At 47.3% G+C, this 21,396-nt stretch overlaps 1 protein-coding gene across 1 annotated transcript in view; it reads right to left on the bottom strand.

Annotated features, from left to right (window-relative positions):
- The window catches only part of CPNE7 (copine 7), a 38,590-nt gene extending 24,858 nt beyond the window's left edge, over positions 1-13,732 (bottom strand). The window contains exons 1-3 of the mRNA XM_072636364.1: positions 13,414-13,732; positions 2,639-2,821; positions 1,498-1,572 (exon numbers count right to left, since the gene is read on the bottom strand). Coding sequence (XP_072492465.1) covers positions 1,498-1,572; positions 2,639-2,821; positions 13,414-13,587 — 432 coding nt within the window. The 5' untranslated portion in view covers positions 13,588-13,732. The remainder of the gene's footprint in view (positions 1-1,497; positions 1,573-2,638; positions 2,822-13,413) is intronic.
- Between the last annotated feature and the right edge of the window lie 7,664 nt (positions 13,733-21,396).

Here is a 21,396-nt window from a genome sequence, read left to right as displayed (position 1 = left end):
ATGGACTGGAATGAAGAGAGAGTTGAGGCAGCTAGATCCACCAAAAGTCTATTGCAGTAATCTAGGCATGAGGTCATAAGAGCCTGTACTGAGTGATGGAGAAGGGGGAGAGAAGAGGGCATGTTTGAGAGATGTTGCAAAGTCCTTGGCAACAAATTGGATGGGGTTTGGGGGCAAGGTGAGAACTAGTGAGGAATCAAAGATAATATCTAGGTTGTGAGCCTGAGGGACTGGGAAGATGGTGTTGCCTTCTACAGTAGGTAGGTAGGAGGAAGGGAAGATTTAGGGAGAAAGATAACAAATTTGGTTCTTAACAGGTTGAATTTAACATGTCTACAGGACATCCAGTTCAAGATGGAGAGGTGAAGTTGGAGATCAGCAGAGAGTTTGGAGCTGGATAGGTAGATTTGAGAATTGTCAGCATAGAGACAATAATTAAATCCATGGGAGCTGATATGAAATCACTAAGGGAAGTGATATAGAAAGAGAAGGGAAGAGAACAAGACAGAGCCCAGTGGGACACCCACCATTAGTGGATATGACCTGGATGAAGATCTAGCAAAGGAGAATGAGAAAGAGCATTCAAGAGTTTGAACACAAGGTTAGACTGGTGTCCTGAAAATCTAGACAAAAGGGATTATTAAAGAGGAGAAAATGATCAACAGTGTCAAAGGTTACAGGGAGGTTAAGGAGAATGAGGACTGAGAAAAGGTCACTGGGTTTGGCAACCAAAAGATGACTAGTTACTTTAGAGAGAGAAGTTTCAGTAGAATAGTAAGGAGGGTTAAGAGAGTGAGAGGAGAGAAAATGGAGTTACCTGGTATAGTCAGCCTTTTCAAGGAGTTTAGCCACAAAGAGCAGAAGAGATATGGAGTACTAATGAGTGAGGATAAAGGATCAAGTGAAGGTTTTTTCAGGATGAGCATGTTCATAGGCAGTAGGACATGAGCCAGTAGAGAGAGAGACTGAAAGGAAGTGATAGAGTGGGATGACAACAAGGGACAATTTGTTGGAGGAGATGGAATGGAAAGGATCGCTTGAACAAATGGAGGGGTTAGGCTTGGTAAGGAGTAAGGCCACCATCATGTAAGGCAGAGGTGAAGGAGAGAGTGACAGAAGGCATCTGAGTGCTGGGAGATGAGGAAGGGGAGAGAGTGGGAGCACATGGTGAATGGCTTCAATTTTTTCTGGAAAATATGGGGCAAAGTTCTCATTGAAGGGGTTGGGAAGAGGGAGCTTTGGGACACTATCCATTATTCCAGGCTGCATCTCCTGAAGTAGCATAGTTATTAATAATAATAATAATAAATAGGGGGAAAGGAGGGGCATGTTTCTATTGGGTACAATCCCCTAAGCCCCCAGACAAAGGTCCCAGGGAAAGATGGGGGATGGATAGAGTTGGCAGCTCCCACAGGGGATGCTTCAACCTCAGAACCTTTGTGGGGAAGCAGATGGGGAGGGAGGCAAGAAGGGCAGGAGAACATAGGGCACCCATACCGTGATGGTAGATTTGCCAGCATGCTTGCCATTTTTAAGGAGCAGGGCTCTTGTCATCTTCTTTTGGGCTACAATCTACAAAGAGAAGAGGAGGAGTCCCATTGGTGGAAGGAAACCAGTGTCTATCAAAGGTTACCCTGCTCTACCCTCTACTTCCCCTATCTATATAACTTAGAACTGCATAATATCAGGATTTCACAGAATCTCAGAGATGGATGGAACCTTCTGGGTCATCTCATCCAATCCACACCCAAACCCCTACAACATCCCCTCTTTCCCCCCGCAAGAAGCAATCAAGCACCCACCTCTGTCTAAGACTCTTGTGATAGGAAACCTTTCTCAGGTAGCTCATCTGCTTTTGGATAGCTCCAATTCTTAAAAAGCCAACCAATACAGTCGAAATCTTCCTCATGCAATTTCCACCCACCCATTGCTCCCCTCTGGGGTCAAACAGAACAAATCTAATCCTCCTTCCATGTGAAAGCCCTTTAAATTCTTGGAAATAGCAATCATGTGAATCTAATGCTGTTGGGTTCACTGTTGTACTCATCTCTCCAATTAGACTCTAAGTGCCTCTTGGGCAGAGACTTTGTCTAATACCAATTTCATCTGCCACCTCCAGAGCTGATCCATCGACAGTTCTTGCTTTACACTAAAGGATGGAAGTGGAGGGGTGATAAGCATCTTAATGAGTTATCTCTCCAAAACAGGTATTTTACATTTCCTAGCTTTAGGAGGAAATTTCATGCAGAGATTTCAGATGCTACCGAGGCATCACTCTTGGGAAAATAGCTGCCAAGCCAGGAAGGGGTAAGGACCACCTCAAATTCAGTGATGTAACCTACAACATCCTAGGCAGGACAAGATACAGCTTTTGTGTCTGGAGCAACACTAATGTGTCTTAGCTCTCCACAGGACCTCTCTTCTGTCTCTTGAGCTCGGCAGTGCCTGGTGCATGGTCTGGTGCATGTGCCTGGTGCATGGTCTGTCTCCCTGTCCTTTGGCTGGATCGAGGAATGTTCCCACCAATCCCTTTTATGACCCTCAGGTGGCTCCTTCTCTCCCTCTCTTCAGCACTTTGATCCACACCCCTTTTCCACTCACAGTCTGCACCCAGAGCCTAGGCACCAGAGTTAGCTACCTGCCCCAAAGTGCACTCCAGGCCTCCCAAGAAGTCATCATCCTGGGAGCCAATGCTGCAATGTCCATGGATGTCGTAGGCCTCAAAGCGAAGCTTCTGTACTTCCTCAAAGTAGTAGTCCAGAGTGAAGACCTTGGAAAACACCGGGTGTAGGCTGCTCTTGATAACCTCGGTCCTGTCCACCTAGAAACAGCAAGGCACATTGGAGCAGGGCCAGCCCCTGTCGTACAATTCCTAAGACCCTCCCCTCTCTGATGGCAGGCAGTATCCCAATTGGGCCTCTTCATGGCTGGACCAGGTTTTTCTCCTCTTTGACCCTCATTTCTTTCCTGTAGGACCATGAACAGATTCAGAGTCCCATGTCAGGATCTTCTAGGTGCGAGGGATAAGAAGTATTAATAGGAGCCACTTAGAAAGGTAAGAGAGAGGTTACTAGGCTTGGGTTCACAAGAATTATCGCTCATAGGATTTGGATTGGGAAGGGCCATTAGAGATTTTCCCCCATTTGACTGATGGGTAAACCAAGGCCTAAAAAAAAGGAAGAGACTCATTCAAGGTCACAGGGGCATAAAATCCAGATGAACCCAAGATATCCAACTCTGAATCAAAGACTTTTCCCCTCTTATAACCCTGCTTCTCATAGGCCTAGGTTCCAGCCCTAACTCTGATACTTAATTTACTAGCTGGACAGTGGGAAGAATGTTGAACTTTGGAGTCTGAAGGATCTGAGGTCAAATCCCGCCTTGAACACTTTCCAGGTGTATAAAAGCTCTCAGTCTGAGTTTCTTTATAGGTAAAATGGGAAAAATAATAGCACCTACCTCCCAGGGCTGTGAAGATCAAATGAGATAAAACGTGTAAAGTGCCTACAAACCTTAAATGTTATAGAAAAGCTGGCTGTTGCAGTTGTTAGCTGAGCTTGACTAACGTATTTAAAGACCAATGAGGTGATGAAGTGGATAGAGGGCCCAGCCTGGACTCAGGAAGACCAAGTTCAAATCTGGCCTCAGACACTGACTAGTTGTGTGACCCTGGACAAGTTACTTACCCCTGTCTGCCTTGGTGGATGGCCTGTCTTGCCATCTGTAAGGTGAGCTAAAAAAGAAATGGCAAAACATTCCAGTGTCTTAGAAAGGGAGAGAGAGGAGAGAGAGAGAGAGAGAGAGAGAGAGAGAGAGAGAGAGAGAGAGAGAGAGAGAGAGAGAGAGAGAGAGAGAGAGAGGAAGGAAGAGAGAAAGAAAGGAAAAGAAAGAAAGAAAGAAAGAAAAGAAAGAAAGAAAGAAAGAAAGAAAGAAAGAAAGAAAGAAAGAAAGAAAGAAAGAAAGAAAGAAAGAAAGAAAGAAGGAAAGAAAGGAAGGAAGGAAGGAAGGAAGGAAGGAAGGAAGGAAGGAAGGAAGGAAGGAAGGAAGGAAGGAAGGAAGGAAGGAAGCAAGCCCAAATGGGGTCATGAAGAATCAGACAGGACTGAGCAACAAAAACATCCTTAATCTCTCCAACTTGTCCCAATATCAAAATGCTTTTGGTCCCCTTCACAGAGATGTTAAGAGGATGACATGAGGTAATTATATCTGAAAATGCTTCCACAAGTGAGGAGTAAAGCAAAGCCCCCACGCTCCTCTCCTTCCTTCCTTCCCTCCCGCCCTCCCCCTCTGAGCTCCACAAGTCAGCACCCCCATGTCCCAGCCTCCAGGGCCACCAAAAGGCAGCACTGAGCTCCCCACCACACTCCCCACCTGCAGCCCCCAATTCGAGGCAAGTCTCTTTCTTTCTCCTGCTCTGTCTGACACGAAAGCCACCCTGGATCTGGACTGCCACAGTTCAGATACAGGCACTGGGAATCAAATTATCATATGGTGAATTGGAGATCTCTCATTTCTCCTCTCCCTGCCTCTCCTTTCCTGGGCAATGCCCTAGCAGTCCTTGGAATAAAGTGGAGACAGAATATAAACTCCTTGAAGGCAGGGACTGCTTCGAGCTTTTTGTTTCATTGGGGTTTTTTTGGGAAGGGGGGAAGGCTTGTTTGTTTTACTTTGTATCTTTAGATACTGTAAAGTATCATGACACTTTGGTTGTATCTAACACAATCAGTGCCTGGCATTGGGAGAGGGCTTAAGCAATGCTAATTGAATGAAATGAATGAAAGAATGCAGAATGGTGGGCACAAGAGGGACTTAGCAAGGACTCCCACACCATGTCATTGTGGGGATGACCCTCAAAGCTAATGCTTTTGAGAACCACAGCCTGAGCTCAACACAGCCTCTGCACTCTGGAAGGTGCCAACCTTGGCCTACGAGGGACCTTCCAGCTCCAGGGTCCTCCAGCTGCAACCACCTCTAACAGCAGCAACCCCCCAAGAGACATTGGCAGAGTAGTCACTAAAGCCTGGTCCTGGATATGGTCCCAAACCATTCATTTTCAGATGGCTGATTCAGGAAAACACAAGAAAGAAGGTGGCCTGATGCAAATCTCTCTAAAGTTTCATATTTTTCAGGAAGGAGGATCTACCTGAACCTCCACCTCTGGACAGGTTGCCTCCAAAGGAAGGCCATGGTGGGGAGGGTTCAATAGGCCTGCTGCTAAATGGAATCCAGGGTTTAAGAGATGAGAAAGGAAGGAAGGAGGAGAGGAGAGTCCACTCTGGGACCCTGGAGAGGAAAAAGGAGAGAATGCCTCTCTCAACTGAGCAGTCCACTCTAAGGAACCTAAATTGAGGGGGAAGGTGAGGGATGGGCACTGATTTAAAGATACCCAACTCATTCAAAGGAGGACTGTCCTCCCTGGGTACCATCCTGACTGAGACAGTCAGGGCCGGAACACCTCTCTCCTGAACAATTGGAATAGCCTCCCACAAGCCTCCTCTGCCTCTAATCACCCCTATGTTCAGTTCATTCTATTACAAAACTGACAAATATACCTCCTCATGTGAAGAGCTAATCATTTTGCTCCCTTGTTCAAAAGCCTTCACCAGCTCTCTGTTGCCTGTAGGATAAAATAGAAACTCTCTATCCTGGATTTCAAGAGAAAGCCAGTTCAGAAACCTGGCTCCATTCGTCTCTCCAGCCTTGTTTCACATTACTACATCCTGCATTTCTCTGATTCAGACAAGCAGATCATTAGCCATTCCTCATCTCCCAAACCAGGCGTAAGTCCAGCTGGTTCGCACTGCTGCCTCTCCTCTGCCCTTTGACTTCCTTCTGTTTCTTCAAGATCCAGCTCAGATCCTACCTAGGTCCTGGAACTGTGATTTCAAGAGTACAGGACACTCCGAATTAAGAAAGTCCCTGCACCAATGGAAATCAGTATCTCTAACCTAAGGCTCTGAAGAGTGACCTAGAGCACTGGGAAATTCTGTAACCTGACCAGGGTCACAAAACCTGTATGTGTCAGAGAAGGGACTTGAACTCAGGTCTTTCTGTCTATGAGGCAGACTTATCACTAAGCTGCTTGGTTCCTCCTCCACTGCCACCACCAAAAAGGATTCTCTACTTTCTCAGTTCTTCCGAAAGTGCTTTATCTAGATTTCTCCTATTCCCCTTGCCACATCTGATTTTAAATTATGCATATTTGTGTGTATATACTAATCAGCTAACTCACCCTGTACCCACACTTCCTGCCTCAGCATCTCGTGACCCAAGATACAACTTGAGGTAAAAGTCTCTAACATCAAAGTCATGGTAAGTCCCACTTGTCAGTTTAATCCTGCATATTAAACACTACTATGAACAGAATGGAATAAAGATTTATTAAGTTCCTCTGTGTGCCAGGCACTGCTAAGCACTTTACAAATTATCTCATGTGATCACTCTTTATCGAGGCACTTTATGCTTCAAAGATAAAAAGCAACAACTCTTGTCCTCAAGGAGTTAATAGTCTGTGTGTGTGTGTGTGTGTGTGTGTGTGTGTGTGTGTAGGTATGGGTGTGGGGGTGGGTGTGGGGGTGGGTGGGTGGGTTTAGGGGTGATGGAAGATATAGATATATTGATATGTATTACATATGCTCTCTCCTCTCTCTCTCTCTCTCTCCCTCTCTCTCTTTCTGTCTCTCTCTCCCTCTCTGTCTCTCTGTCTCTCTGTCTCTCTCTCTCTCTGTCTCTCTGTCTCTCTCTCTGTCTCTGTCTCTCTGTCTCTGTCTCTCTCTGTCTCTCTCTCTGTCTCTGCTTCTGTCTCTGTCTCTCTGTCTCTGTCTCTGTCTGTCTCTGTCTGTCTCACTGTCTCTCTGTCTCTCTGTCTGTCTGTCTGTCTGTCTGTCCCTCTCTCTCTCTCTCTCTCTCTCTCTCTCTGGTTGAAGACTCATCCTAGTGGATTCTTCTAGAATAAATGTTTTCATCCCAAACACTCCCAAGCACTTAAAATATAGAAAGCACCTTTAGTGCACCCTATTGTGCTACAGCTTGAAAAATAAGGGTGAAAAGGAGGCCACTCCTTGTCATTTCCCCAGAGTGTGGAAGCCAGCCTTCCTGCCCCATTTTCTGGCTGAACAGAAATAGAAAAGGAGAGACAGATAGGTGGCCAGCCATGTACTAAAGTAGACAGTTCAGAGTTAAGGACCATGGCAGATCTGAACTGCCTAGATGTGGGCAGGGACTTCATGGAGCTGAAGATGAGGCTGGGTTAATGTGCAATAGATTCTGGTAGATTTCTTTAGTCCCATTTTTAATTACTGCAATCTCATGTATATTACTTCTGAAATTAAATTTTTCTCCTTGAAGATCATTATCTTTGCTTAAACTCAGGATGGGTGGAATTGTGCAAGGGAAAGAGGGAAAGTGGGACTTGCATTTCATGTTGATGATATTCGGTGTGGGGGTTCCTGATCTCTAGGGAGTGAGATTGGAGGTTCAAGTACTACGGATCAGTCCCAGCAAAAAAAAAAAAAAAAAAAGAGTCTGGATACTTTAAAGGGAATTCAAATTCCTCTGATGCCGGTGTGAGATTAGTAATGTCATAATCACTGCAGGGGGATAGAGCTAGGAATTAAGCTAGGAATTAGGAAGACAAGTTCATGGGTTCCAATCCAGCTTTACACAGTTAGTATCTTTTGTCACCCTGGGCAAGTTACATAACACTGTTTACCTTAGTTTCCTCATCTGTCAAATGACTGGAGAAGAAAATGGCAAACCAGTCCAATGTGTGCTCATCCTTCTTTGCCAAAGAAGACCACGCCATCAGAGAAATAATGACATGATTTGCACTTGACTTTGTTTTGAGTGAGGGAGGGCTGTGCAGGTCACCAGCCTCACTTCCCCTCCAAAGTCATCTGAATCCAGTGACCAGATATTCATCAGGATGACTGGAGATGACCCAGGATGAGACAATTGGGGTTAAGTGACTTGCCCAAGGTCACACAGCTAGAGAGTATCAAGTGTCTGAGGTGAGATTTGAATTCAGGTCCTCCTGACTCCTGCCCTGGTGCTCTAGCCACTGTACCACCTAGCTGCCCCAAATCAGTCCAGTATCTCTGCCAAGAAAACCCCAAACTGGCTCACAAAGTGTCAGAAATAATTGAAACAACTGAACAACAACAATGTCTAAATCCTCCCCACCACACAGAATAGTAAAGATAGGAATAGGCATTGTTCTCCTCTGAGTAGTTAAAAGTTGCAGTGGGTAGGTAGGGAGACCTGGACAGGGGGTCTTCGGTCTTTCCCTTGTATACCAGGTAGAAGCCCCCTCTTCCTTTAAGCAGCGTGAAGCTATGGGAAGATTCCTGGCCTGGAAGTCAGGATACCCATATGCATCTCTAGATGCCACTAATTCCCTGGGGTGACCTTGGGTAAATTATAGGATCTAAAACCATCTAGAACCTTAGAGATGATTTAATCCTGGAGTTCATAATCTTCTGTGTCCCATAGAGTCTCCTCAAAATAAGTAAATATACACACATATATAATTTTTTAAATAATTGAAGGAAATGGTAAACATCAGTTCAAGATTAGTGAAAATAAAGATGTATTTTTCTTAACCACCTAAGTTCATGGACTCCCTGAAATCAATCTTATCCATTTCTCTCATTTTACAGATAAAAAGATCAGAAAGAAAGAATAATATGCCCACTGACATACAAAGCTAGGATTCTAACCCAGGTATCTTGCATCCAAATTCAGTACTCTTTCCCCCTTCCTTTCCCCTGATTCTGGACCCCAGTTTCCTCATCTGTAAGAATTGAACTTGATTATCTCTAGGGGCTGTTTCAGTTCTCTTTATCTATGGTCCTAAATAAATCACTCCAAGGAAAGACGCTGACTTCCAGGGGCAGGGAACCCAACTAGAACCTGGAGTGAAGGGCATTTGAAGGGACCGGAAGAACCCCAACTCTGGTTCCCTTTACTCTACCCTCAACAGTACGGTCATAGGCCTTAGCTCAGCAACAAGGGTTCTTTTTTGTATCACAGTTCTTCTAACATTCAGTGAAGCCTATTGACTCCTTCTTATAATAACAATTTTAAATGGATAAAATAAAACACATAGGATTACAAAGGAAATAATCATATTGAAATAAAGATGCTTTTTTCCCCCATCCAAGACCCCCTTAAAGCTATCCAATAGACTCAATGGTGTTCTGTGGACCCCTGGTTAAGAACCCCAAAGATGGCAGATACTAGATTCAAACCCAGGTCCTCTGACATCTGATGTATTGAGTGAGTGAGCAAGCAAACTTTCTGCTGTACCACAGAAACCTGTTTCTCCCACCATGGACTTCCAGCCAGCCAGGCAGAGTGAAGCAGCTGCCAAGCCCTCCCACCAAAGTTCATCGGAGCTGGGTCCCTTTGTTCCCATCTCTCCGCCCCACTCAGGACTGCAAGCTTTGCTGTTGCCAGCTTCCTTTGAGCCAAGAGATCTGATAAACTCCATCACCCTCAGCTCTTCTGGACAGAATGTGGCAACTTTCAGTAGGAGTTCACCTTTTTAAAGGGTAGAGTCATGTTTAACCCAAAGTGATGAATTATAGAAAACAGAGCTGGAAAGAGACTTATATATCATCTAGTTCAAAATCCCCATTTTACAGATGAGGAAAAATGAGGCCAAGAGTCTTACACTGATTTATCTCACACTGATTTACTAACTGGGGTCAGTTAATGGCAGGGCTGAGACTAGAAACTGGATGCAGCACTCAGTAGAGAAAACACTACTGGGTGGGAAACCTTCAGTCTCAAAGCCATATGTAGTTTTCTAGGTCCTCAAGTGTAACCATCTGACTGAGTCCAAACTTCATAGAACAAATCCCCTTAATAAACGGATTTGTTCTCTAAAACTTGGGAAGCAGGACCCTAGGCTGCAGGTTCCCCACCCCAGCCAACCCAAGCATCTTAATTAAGGAAAACAAGGCCTCCCGGAGGCCAGCCACACCCATATCAGGAGGTGACCTAGTACTCGGGGCTGGTTCTGCCTTGGGGCCTGAGGCTGGGCCTAGATTTACCAAGCTCCCAACTACACAGAAAGCTCTCACTTAAATAGAGGTGACAAATCAATTAATGAATAAAGACTTTCTTGATGAGGAGGCATAAGGTCACCAGAGCAGCCTCAGTCCTTGAGCCGGGAGTGACTCCAAACATCTGGAAACATCCCTGCCCTACTTTTCCCAAGGACCAGAGACTTCTCCAGCCTTGCCACCATCAGCTGGAATCGTCAGCCTTCGGAGGCCCCTCCCTTTTTCTGCTACCTGAGAGGTACGACCTCTCCCGGGAGTCTATGGCTAGTCCCTGGGAGTTCCCACCAGCCACCCAGGAAACGGGGTTCCCTTTTCCATTCCCCACATCCCCCCTTGCCTCAGAAAGTTCCTCCTGCTTTTCCTTTCTCTCCTTTCTCTACGCACGGAGAGCAGCTCCCAGGGCCTGTCAAAGCTATACCGAGTAAACACCTTTTGTCCTGGGTTCCAAGACGGTGGGCCGGGATAGACTTAGGCACCTTTCCTAGGGACAGCTGGGCCCAGGCCGCCCTTAGTCCTTCCGGGTTCATGCCCTCTCCTGCACCAACCTGGTGGGCTCTGAGTCCCTCCCGTTCCTCCCGAGCACCTCGCCTGCCCAAGCCTCCTTTCTCCTGCTTGGAGGCGGGTGCTTCTAATCAGTCCTTTCCTTCTCCCCTAGCTTCTTCCAACTCCGTCTCATCCCTCGCGATCCCGCCCCATCCAGTCAGAGGAGGGGATGAGGAAGGAGGCAGTGGATGGTTGGATGGATGGATGGATGGCTGGCTGGATGGCCGGCAGGATGGATGGATGGATGGATGAAGAGGAGCATATAGACAAACCGCAGCCCATTAGTGTGACCAAGCCATTAGAGGATCTGACTGGCGGCTCCTGGGCTTTTGGCCCAGGCACCCTGGCTGGGGGAAGATCCCCAAGGTCTACAAGGCCCGCAGTGCGGCCAATGACCCAGGGAGGGGCTCAGGAGAAAGAGTGAGACGCCCCTGGGGCACTCTTTTGCTTCTTGGGCTGTGGAAGGATCGCTGCTCAAGCCGAGAGTCAAGAAAATCGAGTCTGCCAAGGACCAGAATATCCGGGATTCCCAGAACAAACTGGGAAGTTTGGGTCATAGGATGTGGAGAAGAAAAAGGGCCCCAGCAGGTATATCCCACCATACTCTCCCTCGCCCCAGAGTGACTCTGCGTGTCTCTCCCCCACTTTGTCCCTTCATCATGCCGCCCCTCCCCCACCGCAACACCCTGGTCCTCTGATCAGGGAGGCAGGTTGGACCTTCTAGACAGCGCCGTTTAACTGGGCCAAAGCAGAGAGGACCAACCCAGAGAAAAGAGGGGAGCCTGAGTAATAATTAGACTTAGAATGTTAGAGCTGAAAGTTAATTTTAGAGGTAGTCAGGTCAAACTCTCTCCTTTTATTTACGAGGCAACCGGAGCCCAAAGAGGGAAAGCAACTTGCGACCTCCTCAAGGCTATTCAGAGACAAACTGCGAATCCAATCCAGGTCATGTGACTCCCAGACCAGTGGTCTTTCCGCAGGACCAAGGTGTCTTAAAACCACACAGCCTCCTGTTCTCCCCGACCCAGGAACGGGGAATAACTGTAGGGCTGCGGGTTAATTCTTCCGTAGCTCACTGGATTGGGGCAGTCAAGTCACGTAGTTGTCAGGCAGTGTAGGTTAATATTACTTGCTCTAAACTGCTCTGCTTCTAAGAGATCTTTGCCCACCTTCCCTAAATTCTTAGCCTCTACTTCCTCTACTTTCACTGAACCCAACATCCAGCGAAAAAGCCAACCTGTCCCCTCTCCTCTCTCGACCCTCCCCCCCAACTGAGAAGAAATGAGACTATAGATTCTTCTGTCCTGGCCTCTTGAACACAGGGTGGAGTGTTGACTAGAGTCGAAGGAACGTAAGAGTAAGTCTCGGGAGAGTGCTGATTTCCAGGTAGACTTCTGGCAATCCTACCAACAGTCTTACGATCACAAAGTCAGCCTGCCCAACACACATCACCCCTTGCCCCAGGCAGGTCTCTTCTTATAATATTCCCCAGAGCCTGGATTTCTAAAGCAATGGAATCGAAATTCTATTAAAAGAGCCTTCATCCCCACCCCATCCATCCTGGGCCCGACCCCGGTCTAGTCTTAAATATGGCTCCCCAGCCTCTGGGAGGTCAAGAGATTATACGCCTGAGGTGAGTGGGGCACAGAGACCTCGATTGCTGGCATCTGGCCGGAATCAGGTCTGTCCCAGGCATCCGACACTGAACCATCCTAACAGCTTTGAGCTCAGCTTCACTGGCCACAAAACCAACTGCTGGCGCCACGGCAGTGATTACACTCCTTAGAACCTGAGCGCGGAGCCTCCTTGGGCCGAGTGCACACGTGTGGACACGGACACCGAGAGAGTGACCGTGAGACTGGCCACACCCTGGATCGTTCCAAAGGACAGAAAGGACTCAAGGCTGTACTCATCCGCTCCAAATGCCCAGCCCAGATCCCTGCCCACTGGGGCTGGTGGAAAACCGGGACACTGGGAAATTGTAAAAGTCATCACAGCACTGAGGCTGGGGATGAAAGGAGGGAGGGGTCTATAGGCCCCTCTCCCCAATTGGGAAAAGCTGACCACCTTTCCCCATCCTGGGGCAGACACCCCTCCTCCCACCTCATCCCCAGACCACCAGGCCAGCCTCGTTAAGGCACGCGGACTCCTAGGCACCTTTCCTACCAGTCTGAGTGGCTTTCACCACCCCTACATCAATAATTAATTCTCTAATAGAGAGGGCCCAGGGTTCAGGGCCTCAAGCAGCAATCTGTCACCTTCCAGCGCCGTAAACAAGGATGGAGGTGTGTCCCTTCATTCTCTTTTACCCCAAAACACACACACACACACACACACACACACACACACATACACACACACAAATTTCAGTCCCTCCTCTAGCTTCTAAGGAACCAGCATCATTGGCAGGATGGGGAGGAGGGGCGCAGCATTCCCATCAGGGTACCTAGAGGGAACCAAACAGTCCCCTAGCAAGCAACCTGTTACTGCTCCAGAGAGAAGGGGCAGAGAAGCCTTCCCTGCCCCTGGGGGTGTGCAGAGAGATTCCTCTGCTCACTCTCCTCAGCTGGGGCTGGGGTGCACCTGAGCTCACCGAGGGAGGGCTTCTCAGTCCCTCCTAAGAGCCCTGTGGACCTCTGCATTCAAGGGGCCCTCTGAGTGACCCGCAATTCACCATCCCCGCCCCCTCCCAGCCCCAGATTCGTCCTGAGCTGGGCCACGTTCCCCACTCCCAGCTCTAGCCCATCCTGAATCCTCCGCCTGGAGCACCACTCCCTCCCTCTCTTCCCAAGCCGTCTCCTACCTCCACCCACTGGCCCTGGGACTGCATTAGCAACACGACGCTCGGGTCCGACTTGTTGAGCGGATCGCGGTCCAGCATATGCCGGCAGCTGAGTCGGAGCTCCACCTTGGAAACGCAGGTGGCGGTGACCACCCCCAGGGCGGCCGGGGCTCCCTGCTCGGAGCCGGGATTCATCTTCGCTCTGGCCAGCTCCTGGTGCTCCCCGGGAGTTCCCAAGTATAGCGGCTTAAAGGAAATGAGGGGGCACGGAATTGGGGGTGGAGGGTGGGGGATTCCAGCAAGGAGTGGTCGGAGAAAGTGGAGATTTCGACAGCCTTCCAGAGTCCTGCAGGTTCAAGCTGGGAATCCCTCCCTCTTAAAAGGTTTCCACTTCTTTGTGCTTTCGGTATATCCCCCCGCCTCCCCAGGACTCTTCCTCCACCAAGGTTGGGGGCTAGAATGGGGCCACTGTCTGAAGCCCCAGACAGTGAATGGGATTGTAGACACTAGACTCCCCCGAGGAAAAGAGAGGGTCTAGGGAGATGGTTCTTTAGGGAATGAAGCTAAGCCTTGGGTAGTCCAGAGCCAGCTTCGCTGGCTGGCTCTCCTGTGAGTCCTCTGTCCCCTCCCTAGGGGCGCGGAGCTGGCGCCCGAGCTGCTAGAGGCACAAGGCAGGGCTAGTATTCTCCGGCTAGGAGAAGGACCCCCTGAGCGCGGATCTTCAAAGTGGGAGAGAAAGCTGGAGGAGAAACCAAGCTGGCCCCGGTCGAGCGCGAAGTTGGCAGCGGGAGCAGCACCACGCAGTGCCCGGGCCAGCTCCGGGCAGACAGGATGGAGGGCAAGCCGCTAACCAGCCCGCAGCTCCCCCGGCGCGCCCTGAGGGAGGTTCCTGCTCCCGGGCAGAGGGGCGCAGCTGGACGGAGGGAGCCAGAAGGGGCCAGGGCTGGCAGAAGGCTAGGCTGGTAGTAGGGAGGTGGGAGCGAGGGGGAGGAAAATTCTGCTAAGGGACTGAGGGAGGGAAGAGGGACTCGGAGCCCCTAGTTCAGATGCTGCCCCTTCTCTCTGCCTCTGCGCCGGGGGAAATGGTGGCCAGTCCCTAGGCGCGGCCCCCGGCTTCCCATTCATACCCACCCGGGGCGGCGGGCACACGTGGCTCCACGGGCAGCAGCGCCCGGCGCATTGGCTGGCGGGCAGGGCCCCTCCTTCTCTCGCTCTTTCCCTCTCTCCGTCTCTCCCTCTCTGCCTTTTCCTCTTCTCCCTCCTCCTCCGCCTATACGGCCGCTGCCGCTGGGATTGCGGGAAAGAGGTCGCTGCAGCCACCGCCTGGTTGGTCAGCGTTGCTCCTCTCAGGGAGCGGCCTGCGCCCCCCATTCCGAAGCCATAAAAACAGCCCCACCCCACCTCCTCCCGACCACAGGTTAGGAGGCTAGGACTCTTTTGGCCCAGACAACAGACATCATTCCAGGCTGTGTTGCAGCAAGATGGACATTCCCACAGGTAGCTGTGTGCGCCTTCCTTGGTGCCTCCCCGGCCAGGTTAGACCTAGAAGCCTTACAGTACAAAGGGGAGGGGTGGGGGGCAGGGATAGAGGAAAAGGCAGCCTCCTTTCCCGCTGCCCCTGCTGGGAGCTCCTATTATCTGCATATTATCCTGTAACAGCACCTGTGTTCTTAACTAGGTCCACCAGGAACTAGTGCCAGCCCAGGAAAGGCCCATCTCCTTCCCCCAGGCATCAGTTCTTTAGCATGGACAGCTACGAAGTAAACCGTTGGCAGTGCCCTGTTCAGTGCTGCTAGGCATACCGAGGGGCTGGGAGATTCCAGAACTCCTTTCCCTCAATATCTCTGCTTGTTGGAAAGAGGCACCTCACTACCTGCCTCTGACACAGGCAAAAAGCAAAACAGCTTTGTGCTAACCTAGGCACCGCAAAACCAAGTGCTCTGGAAAGACTTCTAATAAGATGAAGGAGCATCCTCTGTCCATCCTTTGAATTCTATTTGTTCTGTGAAGTCTGGATTCAAAGGGCCATGCTTGGGGACCTAGAGGACCACATGGAGGTCACAGGTTCCCCACCCCTGGGATAGCCCGTTGGACCCCCATCCTAGAGAGATATATCTTGTTCCTGAAGTTCTTACAGGTTTGGGGTGTGGAGGTATGTGTAAAGAGGCTGAGGCTCCTTCCTCTGGTTCATCCCCCTGTCTCTTTATGGGTTCCAGGCACTTTCAGCTTGGCTCCTGGGTTCATTTCCAAAAAGAGAGAAGCACAGAGTGAGAACTCAGGAGCTCCAGAAGCAGCTGAGTTTGAGGACCACAGACTTCTGACTAAGGTCCAGTTCATACCCAGGGTCTTTAATGTCCATCACATCCCCTCCCATGCAGCCAGGAAAGGGCCAATCCTGATCATACAGGAGAGGTAGCATCCTTTCCCTAGGGAAGGTAACTCTCTGAGTATGGGGACTCCCCCTCACAAGAGGAGTAGTTTCACACCACCCCACACAGGCATCACAAAGAACAAGAGGGAAGAGGTGGGAAATCACCTCCCGTCCATTCTCCTTGACTATTTTAGATAAAACTAGAACATAGACCTGGGCAGGAGCCATGTCACCTCAGGAAGGGAGGAAAATAAGGGAAAACCTGAAGCAGGAACCTGAGGCAAACTAGGATGGGTTTGTAGATTGAAGCAAAGAGGAGAGAAGGGAGAGAGAGAAAGAGAAGGACAGCTTACAGGCTCAGCAATGGTTTATTGAGCCCTTGGAAAAAGAGTCTGTGGCCAAAGTGGATCTGGGAGAACAAGATGATTCCTACCTCTGTCCCAGAGAAGTAAAGGACATAGTAGTCAAAGGCTTGCAGGGCCATCATGTCTAGTGTCCATCTCTCCTGAGAGGAGATATGCTTCCAACAGAGAACTCCAACTCTTAATTTTTGTATCCTAGCTTTTGATACTCCCCAAACCCGACCCAAAGGATGCTAGTCCGAAATTGTGGAAAGTGAGAAGGGCAAGAGCCCTCAAGTGGTCACATGGTTCCATTGCAGGGGCTTGACACCTAAAATAGAATCTGGGAATTTATATTTTTTAACTGGATCTGGAGGTGGGAGAAAGAGGCAAGATACCTAGAACCAGAAACCTAGAAACCAAATGAAGAGAGGAGTGGAAATGATCAACATCCAAAGCTGGTCTCTATATTTTCCCTTCTGTATTCCCATTTCCTATTCCTGCCTGGATTAGGTGCAAAAAAAAAAAAAAAGCAACATCCTAGCCTAAGGCAGAGCTGGATTCATTTCCAGGGACAGTGTGATCTTTAGCTTCCTGTTCAAACTGCCCCTCTGGACCCAGACTGTGCTGTTCATTTGTTTTATCATCACCTTGGCCCTCTGGGATCCTTCATTGGTGCATGAACCCCTGAGGGAGGAAGGCATTTTTCTCCCAAAGGTGCCTTCTTCTAGGTTCTAGACCAGTGGTTCTCAAACTTCTTGGTGTCGGACTCCTTTTACATTATTAAAAATTATTGAAGACTCCAAAGAACTTCTATTTATATGATTTATATTTTTAATATTTACCATATTAGAAGTTAAACCAGAAATTTTCATAAATATTAATCCATTTAAAATTTCATTAGAAATCAGGGTTATTTCTAATAACATATTTTTGTGGAAAATAGTTATATTTTCCTGAAGCAAAAAAAAAATTTTGGTGACCAGAGGGGCATTGTTTTACATGTTTTTACAAATCTCTTCAATATTCTATTGAATAGAAGAAAACTGGATTCTCCTTTCTGCTCAATCTGTTACGATATCTTGTCTTGGTTGAAGTATAGGAAAAGATTCCAGCCTGACACAGATACATAGATTGGAAAAAGGAGAACTATTTCAATAGGCAAATAACATCTCAGTATTATTATGAAAACAGTTTTGACCTCCTGGACTCCCTGAAAAGGTCTCAGGGATCCTCTGATCACACTTTGAGAACTAGGCTGTAGACCATGCTGGGTCTACATCCTAGAGGTCCCTTAAAGGGTCCCTGTCAGTTACCCTGACCCCATTCAGTGTAGCTCATTAGGCTGCTCTGAAGAATGCCTTTTTTAACCTTAGAGCACCCTAGAAATAGGAGCTGGTTCCATCTTCTAGAGAAGCCATGACTCCCTTAACTTCTGTTCTAATGGGTCAGTGGTGTGGCACAGAAGGAGAGGGGCTGCATCTGACTCTGGGCTCTGTCCTCTGCTACTGTGAGAGACCTTGCACAAGTCACTTCCTCCTATCTGGGCCTTGGTTTCTCAATCTATAACACTATGGGATTGGACTTCCAACCTGGGGGCCATGAACTGACTGACTGATTCTCTCCCTCTCCCTCTGTTCTCTCTCTCTCTCTCCTCTCTCTCTCTCTCCCTCCCTACCTCTTCTCTGTCTCTGTCTCTCTGTATATATACACATATATGCATAAAGTTATCCAAATATATTGATATATTGATAACTATATTTTAATATAACTTGTTTTCTTTGTGACTTTAGGTATTTTTTATGCATTTAAAAATATTATTCTGACAAGCAGTCTTTGGACTTTACCAAACTGCCAAAAGGGTCCATGATTTCCAACTTATCCCGTTTAAACATATTTATTACATTCATACAAAGTTGTTTACATGCTGTCTCTGCCATTAGACTGTAAGATCCTTGAGAGCAGGGATTGTCTTTTGCCTTTTTGTGTGTGTTTCTGGAATTTAGCGAACTGCCTGGCACATAGTAGGTGCTTAATGAATTCCTGTTGACTTGACTCAAGAACCTCTGAACTAGATTATTTCTTTCTTTACAATTCTAACATCTTGTGATTCTAAATTCCCACCTAGACCTCATCTGATTGGAAGCCATGGAGCTTTGGTGGTGGACCCCATCTCTCTGTTTTAAAATTGCATGAAATCAGCTCCTATCTACAGTCAAAAGCAGAAAAACCCACATGTCTTTTTCTCTTCTCTTCTGCTCACAAAGTGTGGGCATCCTCCAAGGCTCCATCTTGGGACCATACCCTTTCTTTCCCCACATCCTCTCACTTGGTGACCCCAGCAGCTCCAATGGGTTCAGTTACCATTTCTGTGCAGACGACACCCAAATCTGCATTTCCCACCTTCTCATCTGAACTTCCTCTCTTGCTGGACAGTTTTGCCTGCATAGGCCATTGACATCTCAAACTCAGCATTTTAAAAATGGAATTCTTCTTATTCTTCTTTCATTCAGTTTAGACTTCTTTCAAACTTTCTAATTCTTCTTATTGGCACCACCATGTTTGCAGTTACCCAAATTCAGAACCTCAGAGTTGCCCTGGATTCTTCTTTCTCCCTCACACCTCCCCCAATCCATCAGTTGTCAAGTCTTGTCTAGCTTGTCTCCACAATATCCTTTGAAAATGCCCTCTCCTCTCACACAGCTTCTATTCTCATTGCCTATCACATGAACTATTACAATAACGTCCTAATAACTGGTCTCCCTATCTTGAGTCTCTCCACATGGCTATCAAATTGATCTTCCTAAAGCCCATATTATATTATCGTCCTACTCAAAAGTCTTCACTGGTTCCCTATTATCTCTGGGAGAAAATATGAACTTCTCAGTCTGGCATTGATTAAAAACCCCTGCTATCTGGTCCTCACCTACTATTCCAGTCTCATTTCCTATTATTCCCCATCATAAATTCTCTGTTCGTTGTGCTGTCACTCATACAAGACCAGAATTGTGGATAAAGTCCTGCGTTTGGAGTCAGGAAAACCTGAATTAAAATCCAGCCTCAGACACTTCCTTGCTGTGTGACTTTGGGTAAGTCATTTAACCTCCCTTTGCCTCAGTTTCCTCATCTGTCAAAATGAGATAATAATCGCAGCTACCTCCCAGGGTTGTTATGAGGATCAAAGGAGATAGTATTGTAAAGTGCTTGGCACAGTGCTTGGCACATAGGAGCTTAACAAATGTTTGTTTCCCTCTATCTTAGCCTTTGTACAGTTTTCCCTCCCTTTCCTCCCCCCCCCCCCCCCCATATCTACTTCCTTCTCACCTCTGCCTAGTTTCCTTCAAGGTCTAATTCAGGTGTCACATCTTACACAAGCTTTCTCCTGAGCTTCCCAATGCACATCACTTTCTCCACCTTGTAATGGCTGTGAAACTTTGAGTTTGCAGCACTTTTTGTCTACTTACTTGGGTACATGTTGTATCCTCCCAGTGGAACATAAACTCTTGGAAAGAAGGGACTATTTTTATTTGTCTTTGTTTCTCTAGTCTGTATAGCACCACAGGCCCTTAACACCTGCTTGTAGAATTGAATCAGGTCACTCACCAAGTTCCTGTTTCCTGTCTGAGGGTATTATTTTAATTCTCTGATCACTGGCACTAAAGAGAGACTGAGGGCCAGGTGCTGCAACAGAGTCAGAAGACCTGAGTTCAAACCCAACCTCAGACTTTTAATAGCTATGGGACCTTGGACAAGTCACTCAACCTCAGTTTCCTCATCTGTAAAATGAGAATAATAACATCACCTACCTCCCAGAGTTGTTGTGAGAACTAAATGAGGTAATATTTATAAAGTATTTTGCAGACCTTAAAGTGTTTTTAAATGCTGCTGCCACCATTATTGTTAGACTCTAAGTACAATGAAGGTGAGTTCAGGCCAGGTCCACCTGCACCGCCAACCCGCTCCAAGTTGGCTTTTTTTTTCAACAATGGAGAGGCAGAATGGGATACTGGAAAGAACACTGGACAAATAACCTTGATTCAAGTCCTGGACTAGCTGTGTGATCTTGGACTTCAGCTTAAGTCACTTAAGCTCTGTAGGTTTCCATTTCCTTACCTGCAAAAATGACATTAAACTACATCAAACATCACTTTAACACTTTTTGTGTCCTAGGCTCTTCAGACAGTGCAGGGAAGCCCAGGGACCCCTTTTGAGAATCACATTGTTATGGGCATCAAATAAAATATGTAATATTATAGAGGAAACTAGAGTTACCAAATTTTTTTAGAGACTCAACAAATCTTACAGATCCCAGGTTAAGAACCCCTGATCTAGACAGTCCATCCCTCTGGTCCTTTCCAGTTCTCTATCTCTGATCTCTTGCTCTTATTTTTTAATATTTCTTTTCAATATTTTAATTTTAAAATTTTAATATTTCATTTTTCCTCAGTTACATGTAAGGATAATTTTTAAAATTCATTTTTTTAATTTTGAGTGCCAGAGTCTCCTTCCTTCACCTTCCCCTTCCCTGAGACGGTAAGCAATTTGATATGGTATATATATATATGTGTGTGTGTGTGTGTGTGTGTATGTGTGTGTGTGTGTGTGTGTGTGTGTGTGTATGTGTGTGTGTATCTATATGTATTCAATCATGCAAAACATAGGACCATATTAATCATGTTATAAAAGAAGACATGGACTCAAAGAAAAAAACATACAGAACGTGAAAAATAGTATGCTTCAATCTGCATTCAGATGCCATCAGTTCTTTCTCTGGAGGTGAATAGCATTTTTCATCAATCTCCCACTCTTATGAGGAAGCACGTGGGGGCTACCTTTTTTTTTTTTTTGTAAGATTTCAGCATCAGGAGATAGCATCTGAGGCATGCAGAATTTTTTTTTTTTAAATCCCATTTTCACCCAGGAATCAGGGGAAAGGGAAGAAAATCTCAAAATGAAGGTAGCCACCCTTTCTTCCTCAGTTTCTGTTTTAGAAGTAGATACTGCTAATAATCCATCAAACATTTCCTGAGCCCCAACACTATGCAAGGCCATTTAGGCAGCACACAAAGAAGGGACAGCTGTGGGCTCCTCCCTCAAGGACCCCACAAGGTCCAGCAGAGGAGGCAGGCAAGGCATGCACATGAAAAGAGATTCCCCATTACAAGTAGTGTATGGTATGTGCCCCAAAAAGGGGACAGTCAGTCCTCCAGGACTTTGAATATCTCCAGCTATTCAGATCACACAGAGGTCATTTACTAGCTGGGATGGCCATGGAAGGCTTCAGGGAGGAGG

The sequence above is a fragment of the Notamacropus eugenii genome, chromosome 1 (genome assembly GCF_028372415.1).
Source record: "Notamacropus eugenii isolate mMacEug1 chromosome 1, mMacEug1.pri_v2, whole genome shotgun sequence".
Lineage (NCBI taxonomy): Eukaryota > Metazoa > Chordata > Mammalia > Diprotodontia > Macropodidae > Notamacropus > Notamacropus eugenii.
This window is presented reverse-complemented; position numbering and strand designations above follow the sequence as displayed.